Source organism: Sesamum indicum, linkage group LG4 (genome assembly GCF_026168435.1).
Source record: "Sesamum indicum cultivar Baizhima isolate 11 linkage group LG4, ASM2616843v1, whole genome shotgun sequence".
In the NCBI taxonomy this organism is placed as follows: Eukaryota; Viridiplantae; Streptophyta; class Magnoliopsida; order Lamiales; family Pedaliaceae; genus Sesamum; species Sesamum indicum.
Window position 1 is genome coordinate 1,001,903 of NC_142660.1, and position 22,616 is coordinate 1,024,518.

The window sequence follows — 22,616 nt, forward strand, 5'->3', positions numbered from 1 at the left end:
GTTATGACAGACAACAAGAACCATGTGCTTAGCCTTACGAGTCTATGACTCGGTGAAATGCACAAGTTTCTGTGTTTTACGAATGCTTATCAAGTTGGTTCTACAGACCCTTTTTATCTTCATTAAGATCAGTAAGGGCGTCATCGTTTTTGTGCAAAGGAAGGAAGGAAGCCTATGATACAGGATAGACGATTTGAATTCACAGGCCAGAATGATCTTTTAAATAGCATGTACAAGGTTTCCTTGGTTAATATAGGATGTTGGGGCTTGAAGTGGGAAAGATTTGGAGAGAGGAAAAAATATGGTTCGCTTTCCTTCTATACCTGTTTTCATTGATGTTTGTGTTTGAATATTATAATCATACGGGAAATATAAGATCAAAATTCAGGGTGACAAATTAATCTTGGTGGGACTCGGGAGGGTTTGAAATGGTAGAAGTTGACCTTAGTTTGAAATCCTATAAAAAGGTTGACAGAAAGACCCCAAGAAACAAAGTGCCAAGAGATGTGAAGATGTGATTGCTGCTTCTCGTACACATGGGGGAGCCAATATACATATCATTCAACAGATTTATAGCCCACCACAAGACAGAGATACATTGTTCAACTCTGCCACAACACTTTGGATTCTTTCCCATGATCTACTATTCCTTCCCCCATGATTCCTACCTAAAAATGGTTACAACTCCCACTACGACATGTTCTTGATGCAAAACAGGGGAATGGATGAATGATGATGCAGCCAACTCGACCATTTCAGCTAAATCTTGCGTTGTATCTGGCAATTGTGAGATGCCCGGACTTGTGAAATATGCTCCAGCACTTTAATTTTCTGTAATCTCTTTTAGCATCTCTACCACGGTTTTCATTTTGGGTCGTTTGGCTGGTGTGCTATCCGTGCAGAGCAGCGCTACCTTCAGAGCAGCAAGCATTTCTTTTCTCCAAGCAAACGAAACGGTGCTTAGCCTTGCATCAAGAATCTGCTCGGGTGTCTCTCCTCGTGCTGGGGCAGAATGAACCCACTTCACCAAATCCACGCCTTCACCAAAAGCCTCGTCTACTGGGAGTCGAGTTGTGAGGATCTCAAGCAAAACAACCCCGTAGCTATAAATGTTGCCCGGTGCTGTGACTTGCATAGTATATGCATACTCTGTGGACAAGTCAAAATAAATAAAGATGTATTAGATTGAAGCCCAAGAAATAGCAACTATGTGATTACCATAGAATGAAAGTACCTGGGGGAATGTATCCAAACGAACCAGCGACAGCACTTATACTTGCTGTCCCTCTCGATGGATCAAGTAGCTTTGATATTTCAACTTCGCCTACCAGAGGGTTCAAATTAGAATCTAGAAATACATTGCCTGAAGAAATGTCAAGGTGGATAATGGCCAGATGGTGGAGCAAAGCCAATCCTTCAGCCACTCCAATGGCAATGGAAAGTCTTGAAGGCCAGTCAGGTTTGTAATCTGGCTTCTTCTTGGAATCTTGAAGGAATTGAGCCAATGTTCCGTTCGGAAAATACTGATGTAACAAGAGCACAGCATCTTCAAATACCACAAATCCAATGGGTCTCATCAAGTTGTCATGGCAGAGTTTACTCAGCTTCTCAACCTCCCTGATCATCTTGGTTCGATGATGAACTATAGCTTTGTCCATCGATTTCAGTTTTCTGACTGACAACATCATCCCAGAAGGCATGTCTGCTTTGTAGACGGTACTGAATGTTCCGATGCTAAGCTTATTTGAATCTTTCATGGTTGCTTTGGCAACAGCTTCAAATTCTATAGCTTGCTGAAGGTTCTCAACAAACACATTTCCTGCTACTATCACTGGTTTGTTGCTAATTTGCCCATCGGCAGCTCCTTCATCTTTGCCAGCCTTCTCTTGTCTCTCCCTCATCATAAATAGCAAAACAACCATAGTCACAGAAGAGAATACAACCAAACCTGAACCAATAACGGCTAATATGATCCTGTAAGAAACCTTATGATGGTAAGCATTATGAGAAGAACCATCGATATCCCCACATGACATGCTCAAAGGCTCACCACAGAGCCCTTTGTTCCCAAGGAAGCTCAAATTCAAGCTTTTCTGAAACGGTGTGAAAGAGGGTATCGGCCCACTGAATTGATTGTTTGAGAAATTAACTTCAATCAAACTCAGCATCCCCTTAAGCGCTGTTGGAATGCTTCCACTGAGCTGATTATTTGATACATCCAGGGACACGAGCTTGTCAAGTCGTCCTAGCTCTGCAGGCAGTTGTCCGTGTAGATGATTGGAGCTCAAATTCAGAGCAATCTGCAAGTTCTTGATACGACCAATCTCAGGGGGAATACTTCCGGTCAGATAATTGCTCCCGAGTTGCAATTCCAGTAACTTCCCGCAGTTGCCAATCTCATGAGGTATCTCCCCTCTTATTGAATTCTGACCCAACAGCAAGAACTGCAACCGAGATGAATTGCAAATACCCTCCGGTATGGTACCATTGAACCTGTTGTTGCTTAAATCAAGCTTGTTTAGATTCTTGGCCCTGAGAATTGATGTTGGAATGTCTCCAAACAGACTGTTCCCAGAAACAATCAACTCCTGCAGATTACTGAGCGAGCCAAACTCCGAAGGAACACTTCCAGTAAAACCATTTGAAGCTAAATTAAGGAGAGTGAGATTAGAGCATCTGGAGAACTCTGTCACAATCTCCCCAGAAAGATTGTTATTGTCTGCTTCAAAATAAGTAAGGCTGCTAATATTACCGATTTCCCTGGGAATGCCTCCAATCAAATAGTTATTCCCAATTCTAATACTTGAAAGGCCTTTGCATTTCCCAATTGATTCTGGAATTCTGCCAGTCAATCTATTCTGAGTCAGAACCAAAGTCTCCAGCTTCTCCATATAAAAAATGGCTTCGGGAATCGGACCCTCCAGACGGTTAGAATGAAGGTTCAACAATTGAAGCTCAGAGACTGAACCTAAGTTATCTGGAATAACACCACTCAGTTCATTTTCATAGGCAGTGAACACTCTCAAATTGGTTAAATTCCCCACCCAAAGTGGGATAGAACCATTGAATCGGTTCGTAAACAGCTGCAAATCCTGCAACTTGTCTAAGTCCTCAAGCTCATCAGGTATCACTCCCATGAGCATGTTATTGGAAAGATTCAACGCTCTAAGATTTCTGAGCCTCCCCAACTCTAGAGGTATTGAGCCACCGAAGTTATTAAACGACAAATCAAGATACTCAAGCTCAGACAAATTCCCAAAAGCAGGTGGTATAATGCCATGGAAGTTGTTGGATGAGAGATCAAGCCATTTGAGTGCTTTGAGCTCAGAAATGAGTGTAAAGTTACCTTGCAGCCCATGGCCAGAAAGATCAAGCCTCTCCACAATTGAACTGTTTGAGCTGCATGAAATGCCAGGCCAAGTGCAGTAGTCTGAGTTATTTCCATTCCATCCAGATAATTTAAGCTCCTGCGCAAGTACTAATAGTGTGGCCTGATCATTGAGCAGCTGACTAATCACAAGTTGAGAACTTGAGAGCAACCCAAATAGTAAAATACTCAACAAACTCAAGAATGGCATTTTTGGGCTGCTTCAATTTCAGAAAAAAGGATGAACCTCTTTTTTATTCTCTCAAAAAGACCAGGGGGACAAGCAGAATATCAAGCTTTTGTGAATCTATGGTCCAAAACAAGAGCATGTAGCATTTATACGCTGGAAAGCAACTTATAGGTCATAGCTGAGACAACATTGGAAACTCTGAGATAGTTAGTAAAGTTGAACCAAGAAAAACCTTGAACTACAAATACCCACATGAGCTTTTCACCTTTTCAAAATGGCCCATTCTCAAGTTCTTGAAAACGAAGGGATTCAAAAAGGAAGCACCTACCCCTCAACTTGAGGAGTAAAAAAACACTACTTTCTTTTAAAATTCTTGACCAAAACTCAGGCAACAGACAGACATTAAGAAATTAGCCAAAAATAAACTAAGAAAAAGAAAAAGCAGCAATGTCTGGGAGGAAAAAGAGAGCAATAGCTCAAGATTTCTTGATTAAGCCCAGAGTCCAAATGGACAAGAAAATCAGCTCTAAAGCGTAAAAACCAAAGAAAAAGCAGAAATCTTTGCAGAAAAGAACAGAAGATATAAAACCATATATATATATATATATATGGTGAATTAGCAAATTTTACAGAGAAAAAGCAGATGATAAAAGAGGAAATGTACAATGTAGAAGGTAACTACTTCTCACTGCTCAGGTGTTTTGTTCTCTGTCAGTCAGGGCGTGAAATGTGTGTTCTTGTGTGTGTAAGAGAGAGGGACAGTGATTTTGGTGGCAGATTTGAGTGTACGCAATTGAGAAAGAAATTGCAGGAGGGGTGATGTTACATGTGTAGTGAAGTGAAGGGATTCACGAGAAGTGTGCAGCTTTGAGTTAATGCCACTAATCTCTCTCAGTCCCTCACACTGCAAACACTGCCTCACTTGTAACCATCACTTCTCTGCTTCACTTTACCTCCATTCTTGACTTTAAATATTACAAATAACATCAAACTCATATTGACCCTAACAATTTTTTCTGATCGTCCCAACATGCATATAATAAATATAATTTTTTTTACGTCTTAAAATATGAAAATCAACACATCATATTTAAAAAAAATAAAGAAATAAAAACTAATTTAAAAATATTATTAAGATAATAAAAAAAAATTAATGCCTATGTTGGAGAAGGCATCATCATCATCAATACTTGACAAACAATTGGGGCCATTTCTGGGGGCTTTAGGCTGTCGAGGATTTTTGTAATGGGAAAAGCATTCATGTCTCCTACCTATTGTCCTTCTTCATCTTTTCAAGATTTTTGTCCTTTAATTGCTATATTCATTTCTTGATTAACCATTTAACTGCGCGGTGATTTTTTTTTATTTATGTAATTTTTTATTCTAAAGGATGTTTGATATTTTATTAGCTCTGCCCTTTTATCAGATGTCTGTACTTATTTTTGTTCAGAATAAATTATATTTTTTTTAACACTAAATCTGATTATATATACACTTATTATCATTTGTAAAATTATTAAAATTATAACTGTAACTACAAGTATATCACATGTTGTTCAATTACGAAACTCTATAAAAGCATCTTTTCTAAATATATTATACTAACACCCCCTCCTCATGGGCATACATATAATTTTATAAAAAATATAGGGTGTTTGTCTAATTAAGTCTATTTCAAGGGGTGTGGATGAAATGTATCATTTTCTAATAAAAAATGTAATATATATATATACAGAAATAATAGGTGGAATTAATGAATTGTTTTATGTTCAACTGTTGAACCATTGAGATAGGAATAGGTATGGGGGTGGGGTGGGGGTGGGGGGCTCCCTTCCCTACTCAAACTAGGCCCACCATTTCTCCAATTATAATACCATACGATAATATAATAATAATAATAATAATTATTATTATTATACTACTACATAGTTATTTTTTTATAATTTGCAATTATGAAAAATAACATTTTCTGTCTCATTTTTAGAATCATCACATTTTCATCTTATTGATTACGAAATTCTCATTAGTAGTACCATAATTTTTTAAAATAAAATTATTTTGAGACCTTTCATCAGATTCTTTAGTATTTTGATGAAAAATGTACGTGTTAAGCATCTAGTCATTAATTCTTCGACTACTTTTAATCTCATTAATTATATGATTCTTGTTAACGATCATATAAATTATAAAATTAAAAAATATATATAATTTTTTAGTCTTTTCATTGGATTTAGATCCTAACATAAAGGCCCAAAATTCCAATTTCTCCTTACAATTACAATTTACAACCTCAAAATATGTATTTATAAAAATTCCCAAGTATTTTTGTCATTAAATACCCTACACATAATCAATCATTATAGTTTCCCAATTATTAATTTATTTAATAATTAAAGAATCCATATATAAAGATGGATGAAGAAGTGCAAATGCCTTTGCTGCTTCTGCTGTCTCACTGTTAAAGATGTTTTCTGTGTTTGTCCAGATGATGATGGGGTGGGGTTTGGACACAATGATGAGTATAAGTAGGGGTTAATCAGTGATTAAGGCGTAATTAATGCAGGGATTAAGGAATCGGCGGGAAAAACACTGACCCATCAAATCATGTTTCTGCCTATCACTTTTGATTGCCATAATCATCATTTCTTCAGGCTTTTGAGTTGTTTCCTTTTTCAGCTCTACTTACTAACAATTTAATTAACCTATACATAGGATGACATCTTTTTAAGAATAAATTCATTAAACTCCAATCACAACATACCATATTTTATGCAAAAACATTACGTAAAAGACGAGACAACACATGCTATGTTAATGTACGACGTCGGATTGAATTTTTTATTTTTTTTATTTGATTACATACACGTCATGTATATCAATTTTTTTTAAATAAAATACATGATATTATTTTCATAATTATTAATTAAAATAAACAATTTAATAGACTTTAAAATAAAAAATTCGATCCGCAGCTTATTTTGGAGGGGTAGAGATTGGCACCAAAGTCATGTGGATGGATGATGGTGTGGGGTAGGGAGTGTAGGTGAATGTCATGTATGGTATGGTATGGTATGATATGGGTGGGCCCAAAAGGAAAAGATAAAAAGAAAGGGAAAGGGGACTTTAATTTTCAGTGTGTGGAATTGAGATTGGGGATACCACTTTATTAGACATGCATCATCACCCTTCTATATATCATGCATTGTCTCCCTTCTTTGAGGCACTCTTAGACTCTAGGGTCCCCCCCCCCCCCTATAATATGTAATTTATCATATTATTTGTTTCATATTTCACTAAATTGGTATTAATACATGATATACTTGAGACAAGTTTTATGTTATTTTAAGATTTATAATTTTTATTTTAAGAAAAATAAGACGTGGAAAATTATGAAAATTTTATTTTTACTGCATTATCGTTTGGTCCACATAAACATTGATGTGTGTGTATGTGTAATTTTTTTTTCTAATGTCGTGATGGTATAAATATATTAATTAATCTGTATAAAAATTATTTCGAAAATAAGTAAAACGCAAATTAACTAAATAAATGGCCCATGAAAAATGTTTATATTGGGCTGGCCACGGCCCAATAGTCATTGAAAAGGCCCAAGTTTTAACAACATTACAAAAAAAATAAAATAAATAAATGAATATCCTTAGAATGAAAAATAAATATATATATAAATTATATATGTGATTGACTCTTTATTAAAGACCATAAAGTTAAAAAAAATCTATTAATTTACTTCCAATTGACTTATTACTAATTTATTGTAGGTTCGATAAATTTGTTTATGGCCGAATCCCTTATAAATCTTGACTCGTTAATGCATGTGAGGAGTATATTTTTTCACCATTGTAAATGTAGTTTAGTTCAAAAAAAATTATTTGACATATAATAAGTTAGAAATAAGTTAATTAAGGGTAAATTTCATTCAATTTCTTTTTATTAATATTAGCAAAATTCAGTGAATTTTGAATAACGAAAAGACATACTTGTTAAATAGGATCAAACCTCAAGAGTGTTAAATATAATGTTTTAAACCAAAAAGGATTTAGGTGTAATTACACCAAATCTTAGGGAAGAGGAGTGTAATCATCCCTTAAACAACATATATACGGAAGTACTTTCTTTTTTCATAAAAGAATAATTTATCAATTTGCAATATCACATAAAAATTATTGACATTTTTTCATATATATATATATATTTATGTATATAGATAGATATATGAATTAATGGTCCGTATGATAATCAGAGAAGTGATGAATTTGATTTCCAGAAGTTGGGGGGTCATGCAGAGTCGTCCTTCTTCTGCCCAACATTTCTAAGGAAAACCTTGCACAACACCCACTCATCCAACTGCACACAAATAATTATAACATCAAACATGTATTGTATATATGGTATACACATGAAACAGACCAAATTTGCAGTAAAAATTATAAAAAGGTTAGGTTAAAGGGCAATGAATACCTTGCGAGGTTTGTTGTGTGGAGTTGTGGGTCTGTCAACTATATATTCATGCATAATCCAGTTGGTCTTTTCTCCAGCCATGGGCTTCCCCTCATGGAAACATAGAGTTCTCTTTGTGCCAAGCACGAGGCCGACGTGGTTGCGGACCTTGATGTCTGCGCCGGTGGTCTTCCAGTATCCGCCGGGAGTCCCCCGGTCTGGCCGGTCACCGTTGGCGTACTTCCTGAATCTTGGTGTGAAAAAATACCACTTCTTTTCTCTAATTAACTTGATGTTTGCTGCAGCGTTGGATGGATGGATGAGAGCCCATTCCTCCATGCATGCATGCTAAATATTTGTTGTATATAAAAGAAAAGCGCACCAGTGAGTGCCTGGGGAGTAGCGAAGCTGTAGAGGTCCACCTCTCTGATTCTGTTCAACGGCAGCGGTTGATTCTTTAGTTTCTTGATGAGGTAAGCCTCCAGAAGCTCCAGGTCTGTGCGTCTGAACTTGAAACCCTGCGGAAGCGACGAAAAATATTCATCCTCAGAATTGTAGATCCAATCGCTCTCAATCTCCTTCTCCTTCCCCTTCCTCTCCATCTCCGCCGATCCAGAGGTTTTCCTTTTTATATTTTGTTTTAGGGATAGAAAGGCAATTGAAGTTGGTTCATGCATGCAAATTAAGTGCAAACACGCAACCTATATAGCTATATTTATATATATGTAGTAAACAAATCCAAATAGAATTAGGATTGGGCGTTGTGAACTTGTGATTGGGTTGATTTTGAATTAGCTATATTCATTTGTCACATGCTCCTATTATTTCTTTTTTATATGTTAAAATTCTTGATTATTTTTATATCAAGTTACTTGTTTTGTATTTTCATATTTTTGCAATTTCTTTCAAATTTTACATCACTTATTTTTATAATTTAAATAATTTTCAATAAAAACATTTCACAATTTTTAAAAGAAAAAAATTATTTTTATAGTTCGCTTTGATGTCCAATATTATTTTTTTGCTTGGTAACTATGCTTTTTCTTTCTAAATCTAGTAACTTAAAAAATTAATTAGAAAAGGTCCTCCATTGGACGTGTTTTTTTCCTTTGATGACCATAAATATTACATAGCAGGCCAACTGAACATATTTTTAAAATATTTTAAGCCTAAGTGTGACAATTGAAATGAGGTGGACATATTTTGAATTATATTATAATTATAAAATGGAAATTATTATTTAAAAATTGAAAACTTAACCCCCACCCTCTCCCCAAACCACCTCCCCCTTGGGGCTGGTACTATCTCTTTTTGGCATGATCGGTGGCTATCGAAAGGCACGCTAGCGAATATCTTAGACACTCACTCTAATCTTTATGTCCAAATATCTTATGATCTTTCTTTACTTGTAATTCCAAAACTCACGGGCTCTACACCCCGTACCTCTGGATCATCTAATACAACTCTTCCAGCTCATGTGCCAGAGCCTGAACTTTATCCTCCTCCTTCACCTCTTGTTTTTGATCCTACTCCTTAGGTGCATCTTAGAAGATCTCAAAGAGTATCCAAATCACCCTCCTGGCTTGCTGACTCCATTGTAATTTTTCTTCTGCACCTATGATATCTTCTTCTGACCTAACTTCACCACATAGGAGCTTCTTAGCTGCTTTGTCTACCATTCAAGTGCCTAGAGGTTACCTACAGGCTAAGGGTTATGTAGAGTGGGAATAGGCGATGCAACCAGAATTGGCTGCTCTTGAGAAAAATGACATTCGGGACACTGTGGAGTTGCCTAAGGGGAAGAAATCAATAGGGTGTAAATGGGTGTATAAGGTGAAGCTAAGGTGGGATGGTAATGTGGAAAGGTACAAAGCTCGATTGGTTGCGAAAGGTTATAATCAAGTTGAGAGGGTCGATTATTTTGACAGGTTTTCACCTGTTGTTAAGGTTGTGACTATAGGAACTATTTTGGTGGTTGCTTCAAGTAATAACTAGCCTATTCATTAAGTGGATATCAATAACGCATTCCTCATGGGTTCTTGGATGAAGACATTTATACGACTGCTCCTGAAGGTTCGTCTATACCTTTTAAAAAGGTTTGCAAGCTTAAATTGTCCTTGTATGGACTAAGCAGGCGTCAATGCGATAGAATTTAGAGCTCACAGCTCAACTACTCTCTTATGGTTTTGTACAGTCCCAGCATGATCATTTCTTATTCATTAAAGACTCTGCTAATGGTTTAATTGCCTTGTTGGTTTATATACATAATATTTTGATCACAAGTTCTTCCCTAGACCAAATTTATGATGTTAAGTAGTTTTTGGATTTAGCTTTCGCTATCAAAGATTTAGGCCCTGCTAAGTACTTTTTGGAGTTGGAAATTGCACATTCTATTGCAGGAATGACTATCACCCAGCATAAGTTTATCAGAGACATCATCAAGGACACGGGTTTACAGTCTTCCAATTCCACAGCAACCCCCGTTCCCATGGGTTTGAAGTTGACAGCTTATGATGCTCCCACATTGCCTAATCCTGAACCATATCGCAGGCTAGTGGGACGTTTTCTCTATCTCAGTTTCACAAAGCCAGACATCTCCTTTGCTGCTCAGCAATTAAGTCAATTTGTATACCGTCCTTGCGTTGTCCACATGAATGTACCTCTACATTTGGTGCGCTATTTGGAAAGATGTCCAGACCTGGGGTTATTCTTCCCTTCTTCCAGTTCTTTCACTATCACTGCTTACCGCGATGCTGACTGGGCTGGTTGTGTTGACTCCCGTCATTCTTTAACTGGTTATTGCATTTTCTTAGATGAGGCCTTAATCTCTTGGAAGACCAAGAAACAGACAACCGTTGCTCGTTCCACAGTTGAGGCAGAATATAGGAACTTGGGGGCTACAACTTGTGAGCTCAAGTGGATTTCATACTTATTGCAGGATTTGCACGTTTCTGTCCTTCAGCCAATTCCTCTTTACTGTGACAATCAGGCTGCCATGCACATCTTTGCCAACCCCGTGTTTTATGAATGCACGAAACATTTGGAGATTGACTGCAATTTGGTTCGAGATCAGTACAAGGCAGGTTTTGTTCTTTCATCTTATATCTCTAACAAATCTCAATTTGCTGACATGTACACGAAGTTGCTCCCTCATGCTAAGTTTGTTTATTCGTTGTCCAAGCTGGGTTTGGTAGCCTTTCCCCAAGCCCATCTCCAGCAACAGAGCAAGCTCAGCCTCTGTCATCACAGCACTCTTGCCTCAGCCTCAAACTCGCTTATTGATGAATGAAGTCGTGTTTGTCCTCTTTTACATTTTTATTAGTTAAACGTTCTTTTTTTGTTTTTCTTTACAGACGTGTATTAGTTGTGCCAAATGGATGCCTACTTGTGCAGGTAGTTAGGCATTAGTTAGTCTGTTGCACAGTTGGTTATCTTCTTTCTTTTTCTTCCCTGTAACTATTTAATCGAGCTTCCAGCTCCCAATATGCAATACAAGTTTCAGTTTTTCCATCCTGCTAGTCATGAGCATTATGTGTCGTGCACAACTCTCGAGTTTCATGATGATTTCGATCTCTGATTTCAACAACTTGGGCAACAACCAATTTGTTGTCCAACGCGATTGATGGTTCAATTGTACTAGTTGATGTTATGTTTTAATTCTTTTGATTAGTTTTCAATAGGAAAAAATACAAACAACTCGTAAAATTATCCTCTTATAAGAAAATAAATCATTTACCTTCTTATATTTTTTAAAATATAACAATTTATCCCCTTATGATTTTTAAACTGAAGCAATTTACCTTCCTGTATGAGGAGATAAATTGTTTCATTTTGAAAAATACAAGAGAGTAAATTACTATATTTTTTTCATAGAGAGGTAATGTGCTTATTTTCAAAATAATCGGGAGCTAAATCACTATTCACCCATTTCCAATGTAGACCGAGCATAAGTTGAATGAAATTCTTTGCTTGTAGAGGGCTTACGTCTATTTTTCCGTTCTATAAATCATCCAACATCAACATTTCTGACAATTTCATATTCCAGAGTTTCATAGCATTACTTTTCCTTTGTATTAGAAATGAGTCTTTTTCTTTTTTGCTTTTACTTACACTAAAAATGCGGAATTCTAAACTATTTTCAACCCGAAATAGTTAATTACACGATAAAAATAGACACGTTCTCACATTCGCAATGAATGGCATGAACGAACGTTGTTCAGTAGCAACTTGGTGCAAGCGGCAGCTTCCGTCTCCGTCGACATTGAACAATCTTGATCACCCACCTAACCAGATGCCCCAACCTTAAATAACAAGTGGTGAATAGGATAGGTGTTGCCTGCTTTGCACCTTCTATTCAGTTCCCTTGCCTCCAGGGCACTTCTCTTCTGCAATTACCTATGCTGTCCTCTCATCAGTTCTTGTTAAATATACATAGAAACTTTGTCCTCTTTGGTCCCTTTTCTGATGACAGATCAGTTTTGGAGGAACTTGGGATTGTAACAGCAGCATTAGGAGATGTATGTGTTATATGGATAGTAGAGTTTTCAACTGAAGAACACACGTGGATTAGCTACTATTTTTCAAATTTGGTGGGGTCCTATAACTCAATACATTACCTCTCCATTATTCCACGATTGTGTGTATATATATATATATATATAACATATTTCCCTCTATATATATAAGTGGAAAACGGGTTGGATTTTCTATTTTAAAATCTATTCCATTATCTACTCCATTCAACATAAATACGCCACATGTATAAAATTTCTCCCAAAATAAATACATGATCTCATCTTATATAAGTGGCATGTGTATTTTAAATGAAGTAGAAGACTAAATAGAATTTGCAACAAAAAATTCAATCCCGAGTAGAAAGTGATGTTCTTTCACTATTCCTGTATTATTACTATTAGGGATGAGATTATCTTGGAGAATTTGAAAGTTAAAACAACGTATACAAACAAAATCCTCAGTTTCACAAGATAATAAGAAGAATGAATTGTATTGTCTTGATTCATATTCTACACTAGAAAACTACATGTTGCACAGACAAAATAAAACTGAGGATATGATAGAAATTTCAGAACCTGAATACACACAAATGAACATTAAATGAGGCTTGGAAGTCCAGTGTGCTCTAGAAACAAGAGAAGTTTTTAAATTCTCAACATCAAAACGAATGCAGATCAGAGAGCCACATGTGGGGTGTAACAGTATTTGTTGGGATTTGATTTCGTAGGGTCCAAAGCTCCATATGAAATGAATCATTGAGTTTCTCTCTAATATTCCAGAGCTTGCCATTATACGGCAGCACTGCACTGAGTCTGTTCATTAACTCCTGCGGGCCTTCACTCATTACCTACGAAATGGACAATTCTGCTTAGCTACTTCGATTTTGTCCTCTGGCTTTGCGCACTCTCCCATCTGATTTGTCACCACAAGAATTCAACACATCGCCCTATTTGCTTCCTGAGGCTGAAATAGATTGGCTACCGGATGTGTGGATAATTGCAAGTTTTCAATGACGATGAGTGATTGTGCCATTTCGCTCGGTTAAGATGTCACTAGAGTCAGTACTCTTTCAACTTGATAATCCTTACGTTCAAAACTACAACCTGCTTGCGAAAACTATGGATCAAATCAATGGGCTGATGAACTTTAGAGCTGCTAAATAAACAGACTGAATTAGATAAAAGCTCTCAATATATGATACCTCAGATGTAGTAGCATACAATACAAAGAAAATATCCTTACTTATTTATTATCGTCGATGCATATCATGAAGACTTACAAGAGATTGAAATGCTATTATAGAAAAGAGACATCAATGACGTTTAACTATTATTAGCCTAGATATTTAGTGAGAAAACTATTGAAGAACAGATATATTTGCCTTAAATGATGAAACTTTATATATCTATAGCTTTTCCCTTTACCTTTTCCTCAATAAATCCAAAGTTCAAACATATAATATAAAAATATTATTGGCTTTGTTTGAATTTGTTACTTTGCATTTCCCGAGACAAGATAAAACACACTCAATGTTTGTTTTTGTGTTTTTACACCTTATCTGCGTGTTTTTATGTTTTTCAACTTTCTATATATAATATATATATACATAATATAAAACAGACATGATTTGACAATAAACAGTAATTTTTGTCTCCCAAAAGTACAACATTAAACATAAAATATTTATATATATATAAAAATATATGATTTGATAATGAACAGTAATTTTTGTCTCTCAAATCCCAACATCAAACCTACGCCACTTATTTTAAAATATTTTAAATTTTACCAAAACACAAATCCAAACATATCATCTATTTTCAACATACACTCACTTATCTCTATTTTTCTCTTTCTATTTCCAAAACACAAAATAAAACAACTAAAACACAAATCCAAACATAATGATTATCTTTTATACTAGTTCATAGACCTACATGGGATAAGAATTATCTTCGCAAGGTTCAAGTTGTAAAATGGAAAGTAGCATTTACACTCTAGTAATGATTGTTGAAAAGAAATAAATAGCAACCATTTTGATAGTATATAGTATAAAAGAGGGGAGATCAACTCACAAGTATCCTACTTTCCAAGCTTTTTTTGTTGATACTGTCAAATGAAATAGTACTAAGATAGGACCGGCACTAGACAAGGACCGGCACAAAGACGTAACTTAGTGGCACTCCCACTTATTGATGTTTAACAATGTAGTGAAGAAGTACCAACACCAGTGACGGATTCCTAGGTCGAATCTGGTTTTATGTTTACTAAAATATTTGTACCAGTTCCCAGAATATGTGGATCAAAAGCTTGTGCAAGGGAGAGAGAAAGAAGCAGTATGCAGCAAGCATAAATATTCTTCTTGCATCAAGTTAAAAAGAAAGGGGGGGGGGGGGTGTTAACGAATTTCACTTTATCAAACGCTGTGCAAGACCAGATTTTGCTGACCTTAACTTTGTGGTCTTTATAAGACCAAAGCAGTTTTCACTTTTCCCTCTAAAAGAATTTAGGGTTTCACGACTTTTTATTTTACTTTTTAAAATTACAAATAACATTTTACTTCTCAAATGAAAGAACAAACACACCATCATGAGACTATAGAAAGATAAAATGTGCATAACAATTATATTATGAACTCTTTATCTAGCATTCTTGACAAGCTTCTTCTGAAAATGCAAAGGTTAGTTAATAATATTTGTCCAATCAACATCCTTCATTAAAATAACATATCCATTCTTCTCCATCTTCCTAAAATTCACTTTTCCCATTTCCATCTTTCCAATATTTACTCTCTTTTCTTGGTTCAACAGGTATTTCCCGGTTCCCCAACTTGTCTTGTTTTGGTGTTAGATACGTGGCATAATGTTTTCAATATTAAGCAATCAATTTCCAAATGGGAAAAAACCATCAAATTCTGCCACAGGAGAGCAGTTTATATAACAGCAGCCACCTATCTTGTTACTAATAAATTTAATTTGCATACGTCTCTCTTTGTTATTACTTGATACACCCCATTCCTCCTCTCCACCTCCCTTTTATCAGCACTCTCTTCTCTCTTCACTCAGACCCATCCTCAACTCTCTTCCTGCAGAAGATTTCATCAAATAGAGTGAAAATTTTCTAAATATTCCCCCTCCTTTTAGTTAGCATTTTCTTCTGCTTCACTCAAAGCAACTATTCTTGCAGAAATTCAAGCACAGACTGAGTTTTATTTCAGGACATCAGCTTCATCCTCCCTCTGATAGCATTATCTTCTGCTTCAGTCAAACCAATTGCACAAATTTTCTTTGTAGAAATTCAGTCACTTTTGTTGCCTTGCCTCATCTTTTCTACTTCAATTAAGCCTCCCCTCTTGTGGAATTCAACCAATTAAGCTAAATCATTTCCAGAAAATCCTCCTCTTACTGTTTAGCAGTCTCTTCTAAATTGTACTTTTTCTGGGAAATTCAATCAAAAAGCTCTGTCAATTGTTTACTGAAGAAAAGCCAAAAAAAGTGTAAGAAATTCAGGTGCCAAATAAGGAAAAAAAATCAACAAAATGAGAAAAGTACCTTCTTTGGGAACAGAAGCAGCAGTGGCAATGGCCGAATTCAACATTCACTTGTCGCCACCGATTACCACTTCAACTCTGGCAGCGCCACCCCACTGGCCTCCGGCAGCGCCAGGGAACTGCGACGCCCAGAAATGTCCCTGGTGGCCTTACTCCAGCTCTAAAGATTTCAAAACAAACACGGCCTTAATCCTCGTCGTCCTCTTCTGCGCATTAATCTGCGGCCTGGCGTTCAACGCCGCCATTCGCTACATCATAAGCCTGCATTGTAGCCGGCGGCGGCAGCGAGAGGCTTCGGACGAGAAAGCGGACACCGGAGGCGCCGCAGCGGAGCAGGCAGCGGAAATTCCTTCCGTGATTTACTCCGAGGGGATGAAGCTGACGGGGGCAGACACGGAGTGCATAATCTGTTTATCGGAGTTCGCCATTGGGGAGAAAATCAGGGTTTTGGAGAAGTGCAACCATGGCTTCCACCTCCATTGCATTCAACGATGGTTAGTTTCCCATTCCTCTTGTCCGACTTGCAGAACAAATTGTTCAACTGAATCCAGCTCTTCACCTCCATGAAAATCAAATGATACCAAAAATGGGGCAAATTCTGTTCAAATGCCAACTCCATCACATCAAATATGCAATCAAAATCAAACTGCGTCTGAACAGAATTTTCCGATTATGACAAATTTTGGTGTGAAAAATCCTCTTCCTTCCTTTTTTCTTTTTAATGCTATAGGGTGGTTGTAGTTGTACTCTACTGGTTTGATTATGATTGCTCTTTTCTTTATGTTGAGGAAATATAATTTACATTGTTGCACATCTTTGTTTTATTTTTTTATTTCTTCTAATTCTATCATTTTTAATTAAACTTTTTGCAGAATAAAATAATTTTTGATATAAAGTAGTAGCACTGATTTTTCTGAATTACAATCAGACTTTATAATAAATCATGATTTCATTTCGTCTTATATCATTTCAATAAGAAAAAAAACGAGATAGCATGAATTTGGTAGATACGAGATTTTGAAAATATGTGTGTAATGATATTGAAAAATGATCAAATTATTCACATTTATTTGAATTATTATGAGTTTTAAAAATTGTGTTTTAATTAGTTTGATTATTGATATAATTAGCTCAAATTAACTTTAATTAGATCAAATATGGATTGAGCATCAGTAATTTAATATTTTTAAATATATTTTATTATTTTTACACCAATCTAATGATGCTCGAAAGATTATCGAACGAAAACTTTTATTCAAATTTAGTTTGTTAAGTTTTTAATTCAAACGAGCTTTTATCGATAACTTTCAAATGAGTGTTGCACAAATTGTCAAGATACAATTTAAGGGTGCAAGGTGTCAATGGAGTATCCATTGGGGTAGGGGTGCAACTTGGGTCGAGTTGGTTCGATTTCAAGCTCGAGCTCTATTATTTCTATTGCGAACTTTATTTCTTTTTTAAATATTTATATATATATATATCCATATATATATTTAAGCATTTTTACATGTTTAACTGCATATTCAATATTATCAAGTTCGTATTCAAAATTCACGGTATATTAGAATTATCAATCAATATTCAATATTTTAATTGAATGAATCCATATGGTCCGAGACTTGACAATAACGTAATAAAAGCATGAAAATAAACATATTTTAAATTCTTAATCAAAATGGAACTAGTCCCTTTATCCTGGGTGTTTGGCACTCAACAAGCATAAAAGAACTTTGTAATAAAACATGCAGCTATAATAATATAACGTGGCGGAAATATAATCATAAAGTTTTACCTTTCCAATTTGAAAACTTTCTTCAAACTTTTTTCCTCCAATGGTGTGTTCACGCAAAGACCATCAAAATCTCCTATGTGTCGAACACATACACTACACCACAAGGTGGTCTACACCGAACATTGCTAGAGGTAATGTGCATGTAGTATATGAGATTTGATTATATTATTAACTTAATATATCAAATTTAAGATGACCGTGCTTCAACTTGAAACGAGTTCAAGAAAACTAAAGAATAAAGAGAAAAGAGATCGAGAACAAAGTAGTCAAGATAATGAGTATAAGTGAGGAGTTGTTTTTTGTATTATATACAAAGTAACACACACACAAGCCTATACACTATGCACACACACAACAAACATCCTATGTACAAGTTGTATGTATATATGTAAGCATTGCATGTCAAGTCAAAAGTAAGTAACATGGATGTTCTAATAGTTCACTACCTACTAGTATTACAAGTGTTCAAGCGTTAACTAACTCATCCTTACACCAATATTCATATATTTTCATCAATCTTTTAATATTTCATTTATATTGAGATTCAAACATCCGTTCGATTTTCTTTTAAATAACTAAACTTTCTAGGTATATATTTAATTTATCAACCAACTCCCAAGAATTCACTTAATCAAATTATCTTTATAACTATAATTTTTAATAACGTCACTAAATTGAATTATCATAAAAATACCATTTTTCTTTTTAATAACCTAATATTTCTCAAATATAATTTTTTAATATTTCTTAAATATAATTTTCGAATATTTTTATAAATTTTTCATCAATTTCTCGTTACTATATAATTTAATTAAACACCAATACATATAATTACACATTTGGTTAATAGGTAAGATGAAATTGAATAAATTTACTATAATAATGATTAAATCTAACAAATTTAATAATTTAGCTATTATCTATATATATATATATATACAGGGAGGCGGTGGGAGTGATGGCCCACCTGCTACATACTGATCCTATAAATATATTATTTAATTTTTTTTAAAAAATATTTAATTAGTCCTGTTTAATTTTTAAATTAATATAATTTACACTCAAATAATACAATAAGTTTCAATTTACTCCATTCAAAATTTATTATATTTTAATTTCAACTTATAATTATTATAATAAATTTATTTTTTTTTAATTATCAATTAGTCTTTCAATTATATATAAAATTTTATGAATAAATTTTTTACTGTTACATTTCAATGTCATTTGTAAGCTCTTTTACTTTTGTAAATTAACAAGTTATAATAATTAATTTACTTATAGTTTTTTATATTTATTTGTGGGTACATATTTGTAGCAAAATACATAATTACGTGTAATTTGTTTTATTACTTATATTGAAATTTGAAGTTTCTCATGAACTAATCTATAATAATACAATAGTGGTCGAACAATTTTACTTATTTTTACTGTTATTATATATATATAAGATGAAAATCAATCACTGTTTGATTTAAAAAAAAATATTATTTATATTTTTACATAATTGAAAGATATAAAAATTTAAACTACCATCATCACATTTTGAAAATATATATTCATAAACATTCTCATTTTATTTTTAGAAAATAGCTTATGTTTATTTGTTTTTTAAAATTAATATACTACATAATTCAATAAAAAGAGCTTTTTTTGGACAGATATATTTTTATATTTAATAAATATATAACTATACTAATTATGTGCAATCATATATTCAAATAAAAAATGTAACGTCCGTAGAATTTTGTACGTAATTGGAAGACTAATTGCTAATTATTAGAAATTTAAATTTAATTAGTAAATAAATTATAGACTGAATTTGGGATATAATAAAACTTGAATGGATTAAATTGGAATTCGTTATAATATTTGAAAGCAAATTATATTAATTAAGAAAATTAAAAAGGACGTAATAGTAATTATTAAAAAGAATTTTAAAAGAAAAAAAGAAAAAAAAAAGGGGGTGGGCAGTGGCATGTGCTGCCACCGCCTCACCAACCATTAAACATATATATATGTATATTAATTGCACACACATGCACAATTACACTCACAAAACACACACACTCACATTTAACACACACACTAGACGCACACACACATTTTCGGAAAAACAGAGGTACGAAAATTGTAATTTAATTTTATTTAATTTATATAATTATATTATTTAATTAGCTCGTTTATTAAATGTTGATTATATTGAGCGGTGAACTATTTAATCGGAGTATTTTATGATTTTGGCTATTTAAATTAGTGTCAAATTAAATATCACATTTGATATAAAAATGATATAGTTGGGTAATATAAAATATTAAATTTGTTGGATTTAATTATTGTTATAGCCAATTTATAGAATTCCAATTGAATGATTAACCAAATTTGTAATTCTATGTATTATTGTTTAATTAAATTGTATAGCAACGATAAATTAACAGAAAATTCATAGAAATATTTCGGAAGTTATATTTTAGAAATATTATGTTATTAAGAAGGGAAGATGAGGTTTTAATGATAATCTCATTTATGAATGTTATTAAAAACGATAGTCATAAATATATATGGGGTTTGATTAAATGAATTCTTATGAATTAGTTGATAAATTAAATATATGTTTGAGAAGCTTAGAAAATATAGTTATTTATAAGAAAATGGAACAGGGGTTTGGATTTTAATATAAATAGAATATTAAAAGATTGGTGGAAAATGTACGAATATTAAATAATATTTTATTTAGAGTTTATGATATTCTGTAAATATATTGATTATACGTATAACATTCTATTATAGGACGTGACGACAAAGTAGAGGGTTGAGCAGTCTCTCATAAAACAGAAGCATTTTGGGATATAAGGTAAGTATAACTAATTGGATTTATATATATCTGTATGTGTAGTATTGTATATATTATATATATTGGTTTCTTGGATGCGATCATGGACTTGGCTTTATATTATTATACGTGGCTTTCGTATATTGATTGTTTACATAATTAGTTGTGGATTATTTAAATATTGGTGAAATTGTTATTATGTGTCATATGTGTTTGAAATGGTTGGACGTGAGAGTGGTATGATTACGTGATCGTATGATTGATTGTAGTATGAAATCAAATTGGGAGCAATTATTGAGGAAGTAAATTTTATAAAGAAAAGAATGATGATCGTGTATTGAAATAGAAGATGATGCTTACCTAGTTGGGAACACAGTCAGTGGTTTATGAAAATGTGATTGATGATGATATGATTGATATTGAGATATGATTTAAGCTAGGTACCATGGCGCGTAGGGTACCGGGGCAGTAGAGAATATCCTGTGCTGTTAGCTACACACTGGGGTGGTGTGGGGGTACCATGTTTGTTGTGATGTCATGTGCTATATTGCTACACAACTGGAGTAAAAGAGTGTGGGGATATCACACAACCGGTATCCTGTGTTGTATATGATATGATGATGGCCGGCGAAACCATTGACTGATGTATACCAATTAGAGTAAGTGGGGCCCTAACTAATAAACGATAATGTCGAATAGTGTGTCATAGATCGATTTATAATTATGAGTAGGTATTACTGCTTATATTTGATGTTACTATTGATAATGACTGTTAGTCAATGTGACTGCATGTACGTGAAATTGTTGCCTGTGTATATATATAAACTGATCAGCTATACTTATTGAGTAGGCAGCTCATTCCTTGCCACGAACTTTTCAGGGAATAGGTCACACTGATTAGCCACATTGGACTTTGAGCGGTACCGTCGTCTTTATTAGGTGGGTCAGCCGTGACTTCTAAAACCAAAGTTTTTGATTGTTGGGTTGTTAAATATTCTGGTCTTTTATCGGGATTTGTATTTAAAGTTGTGGTATGATTTTCCTTGAGGTTATGTACATGAGAACATGTAGTAAGGGTAAATATTACTTTTGGTGGTATATATTATCTTTTGTGATATATAATATTATATTGATAAATTAGAATTTATTTTACGGGTTGAAATAAAATTACTTATAGAATGAGTTCTAATTAAAGTAAGGATGAAATAGTGATAATTAAATGTAGCGAGTAGGGGATGCTACAAAAAAAGCCTTTTGAATTTATTTGTTTATTTGTTTAAAATTTCAATCTGATTGACAATGGCACAAACTCTTTGTAATATGCCAAATTTTTATTCAGGAAAAAAGAAAAAAAAAAAAAGCTTGAGCTAGGCTCTTGAACAACACTTTGTTTGGTGCTCGAATTTGAACTTATTCTATCAAACTCGTCAAATTTGAGCTCGAACCTAAAATTTTGGCGAAGTTCGTATACAACTTTCAAATTATTTGCAAAACGCAAATGACAAGTAAGCAAAATTTTCTATTATAATACCAAATGGCAAAATTTTCAATAAAAAATTTCTATTATAAAACAATCTCGAATTTGAACCCTATTTTCATCATACTCATCAAATTTGGGTTCAAATCTGAAATTTTGACGAAGCTCGTTTACAGCCCTAAATTATTTGCAAACACCAAAGGGCAAACAATTGAACTTTTCTATTATAATACCCAAATGGCAAATTTTTGTCCCCAAAAAAAAAAAATAAAGCTTCACCTCAGCTCTTGAGCAACAAACTCGAGCACTTTGTCTGGTGCTTGAATTCGAAAGATTAGTTAAATTTGAAATCAAGTTTGAAATTTTATCCAATTCAAAACTGTTTTCATCAAGTCGATTAAACTTGAGCTCGAGTTTGTAATTTTGGCGATTTC

General features: G+C 33.9%; 3 protein-coding genes, 1 long non-coding RNA gene and 1 pseudogene across 4 annotated transcripts; 3 read left to right on the forward strand and 2 right to left on the reverse strand.

Annotated features, from left to right (window-relative positions):
* Nucleotides 1-486: 486 nt before the first annotated feature.
* On the reverse strand, nt 487-4,649 carry LOC105159753 (Leucine-rich repeat protein kinase family protein). The gene is made up of 2 exons (XM_011076940.3): nt 1,235-4,649; nt 487-1,149 (listed from the first exon to the last, which is right to left on the reverse strand). The coding sequence occupies exons 1-2, from the start codon at nt 3,576-3,578 to the stop codon at nt 824-826; spliced, it is 2,670 nt and encodes an 889-aa protein (XP_011075242.1). The 5' UTR covers nt 3,579-4,649; the 3' UTR covers nt 487-823.
* A 3,204-nt stretch (nt 4,650-7,853) lies between these two features.
* On the reverse strand, nt 7,854-8,617 carry LOC105159787 (NAC domain-containing protein JA2 pseudogene; annotated as a pseudogene).
* Nucleotides 8,618-9,749: 1,132 nt separating this feature from the next.
* Nucleotides 9,750-11,304, forward strand: LOC110011864 (putative mitochondrial protein AtMg00810). Its single transcript, XM_020693285.1, has 2 exons — nt 9,750-9,999; nt 10,346-11,304. The coding sequence occupies exons 1-2, from the start codon at nt 9,750-9,752 to the stop codon at nt 11,302-11,304; spliced, it is 1,209 nt and encodes a 402-aa protein (XP_020548944.1).
* A 4,164-nt stretch (nt 11,305-15,468) lies between these two features.
* LOC105159754 (RING-H2 finger protein ATL79) lies at nt 15,469-16,891 on the forward strand. Its single transcript, XM_011076941.3, has one exon. It carries the CDS (start codon nt 16,069-16,071, stop codon nt 16,645-16,647), a length of 579 nt encoding a protein of 192 aa, XP_011075243.1. The 5' UTR covers nt 15,469-16,068; the 3' UTR covers nt 16,648-16,891.
* A 3,035-nt stretch (nt 16,892-19,926) lies between these two features.
* On the forward strand, nt 19,927-21,852 carry LOC148788233 (uncharacterized). Its single transcript, XR_016065088.1, has 3 exons — nt 19,927-19,994; nt 20,663-20,726; nt 21,586-21,852. It is a non-coding gene; the product is annotated as an uncharacterized LOC148788233 (long non-coding RNA).
* Nucleotides 21,853-22,616: the final 764 nt, after the last annotated feature.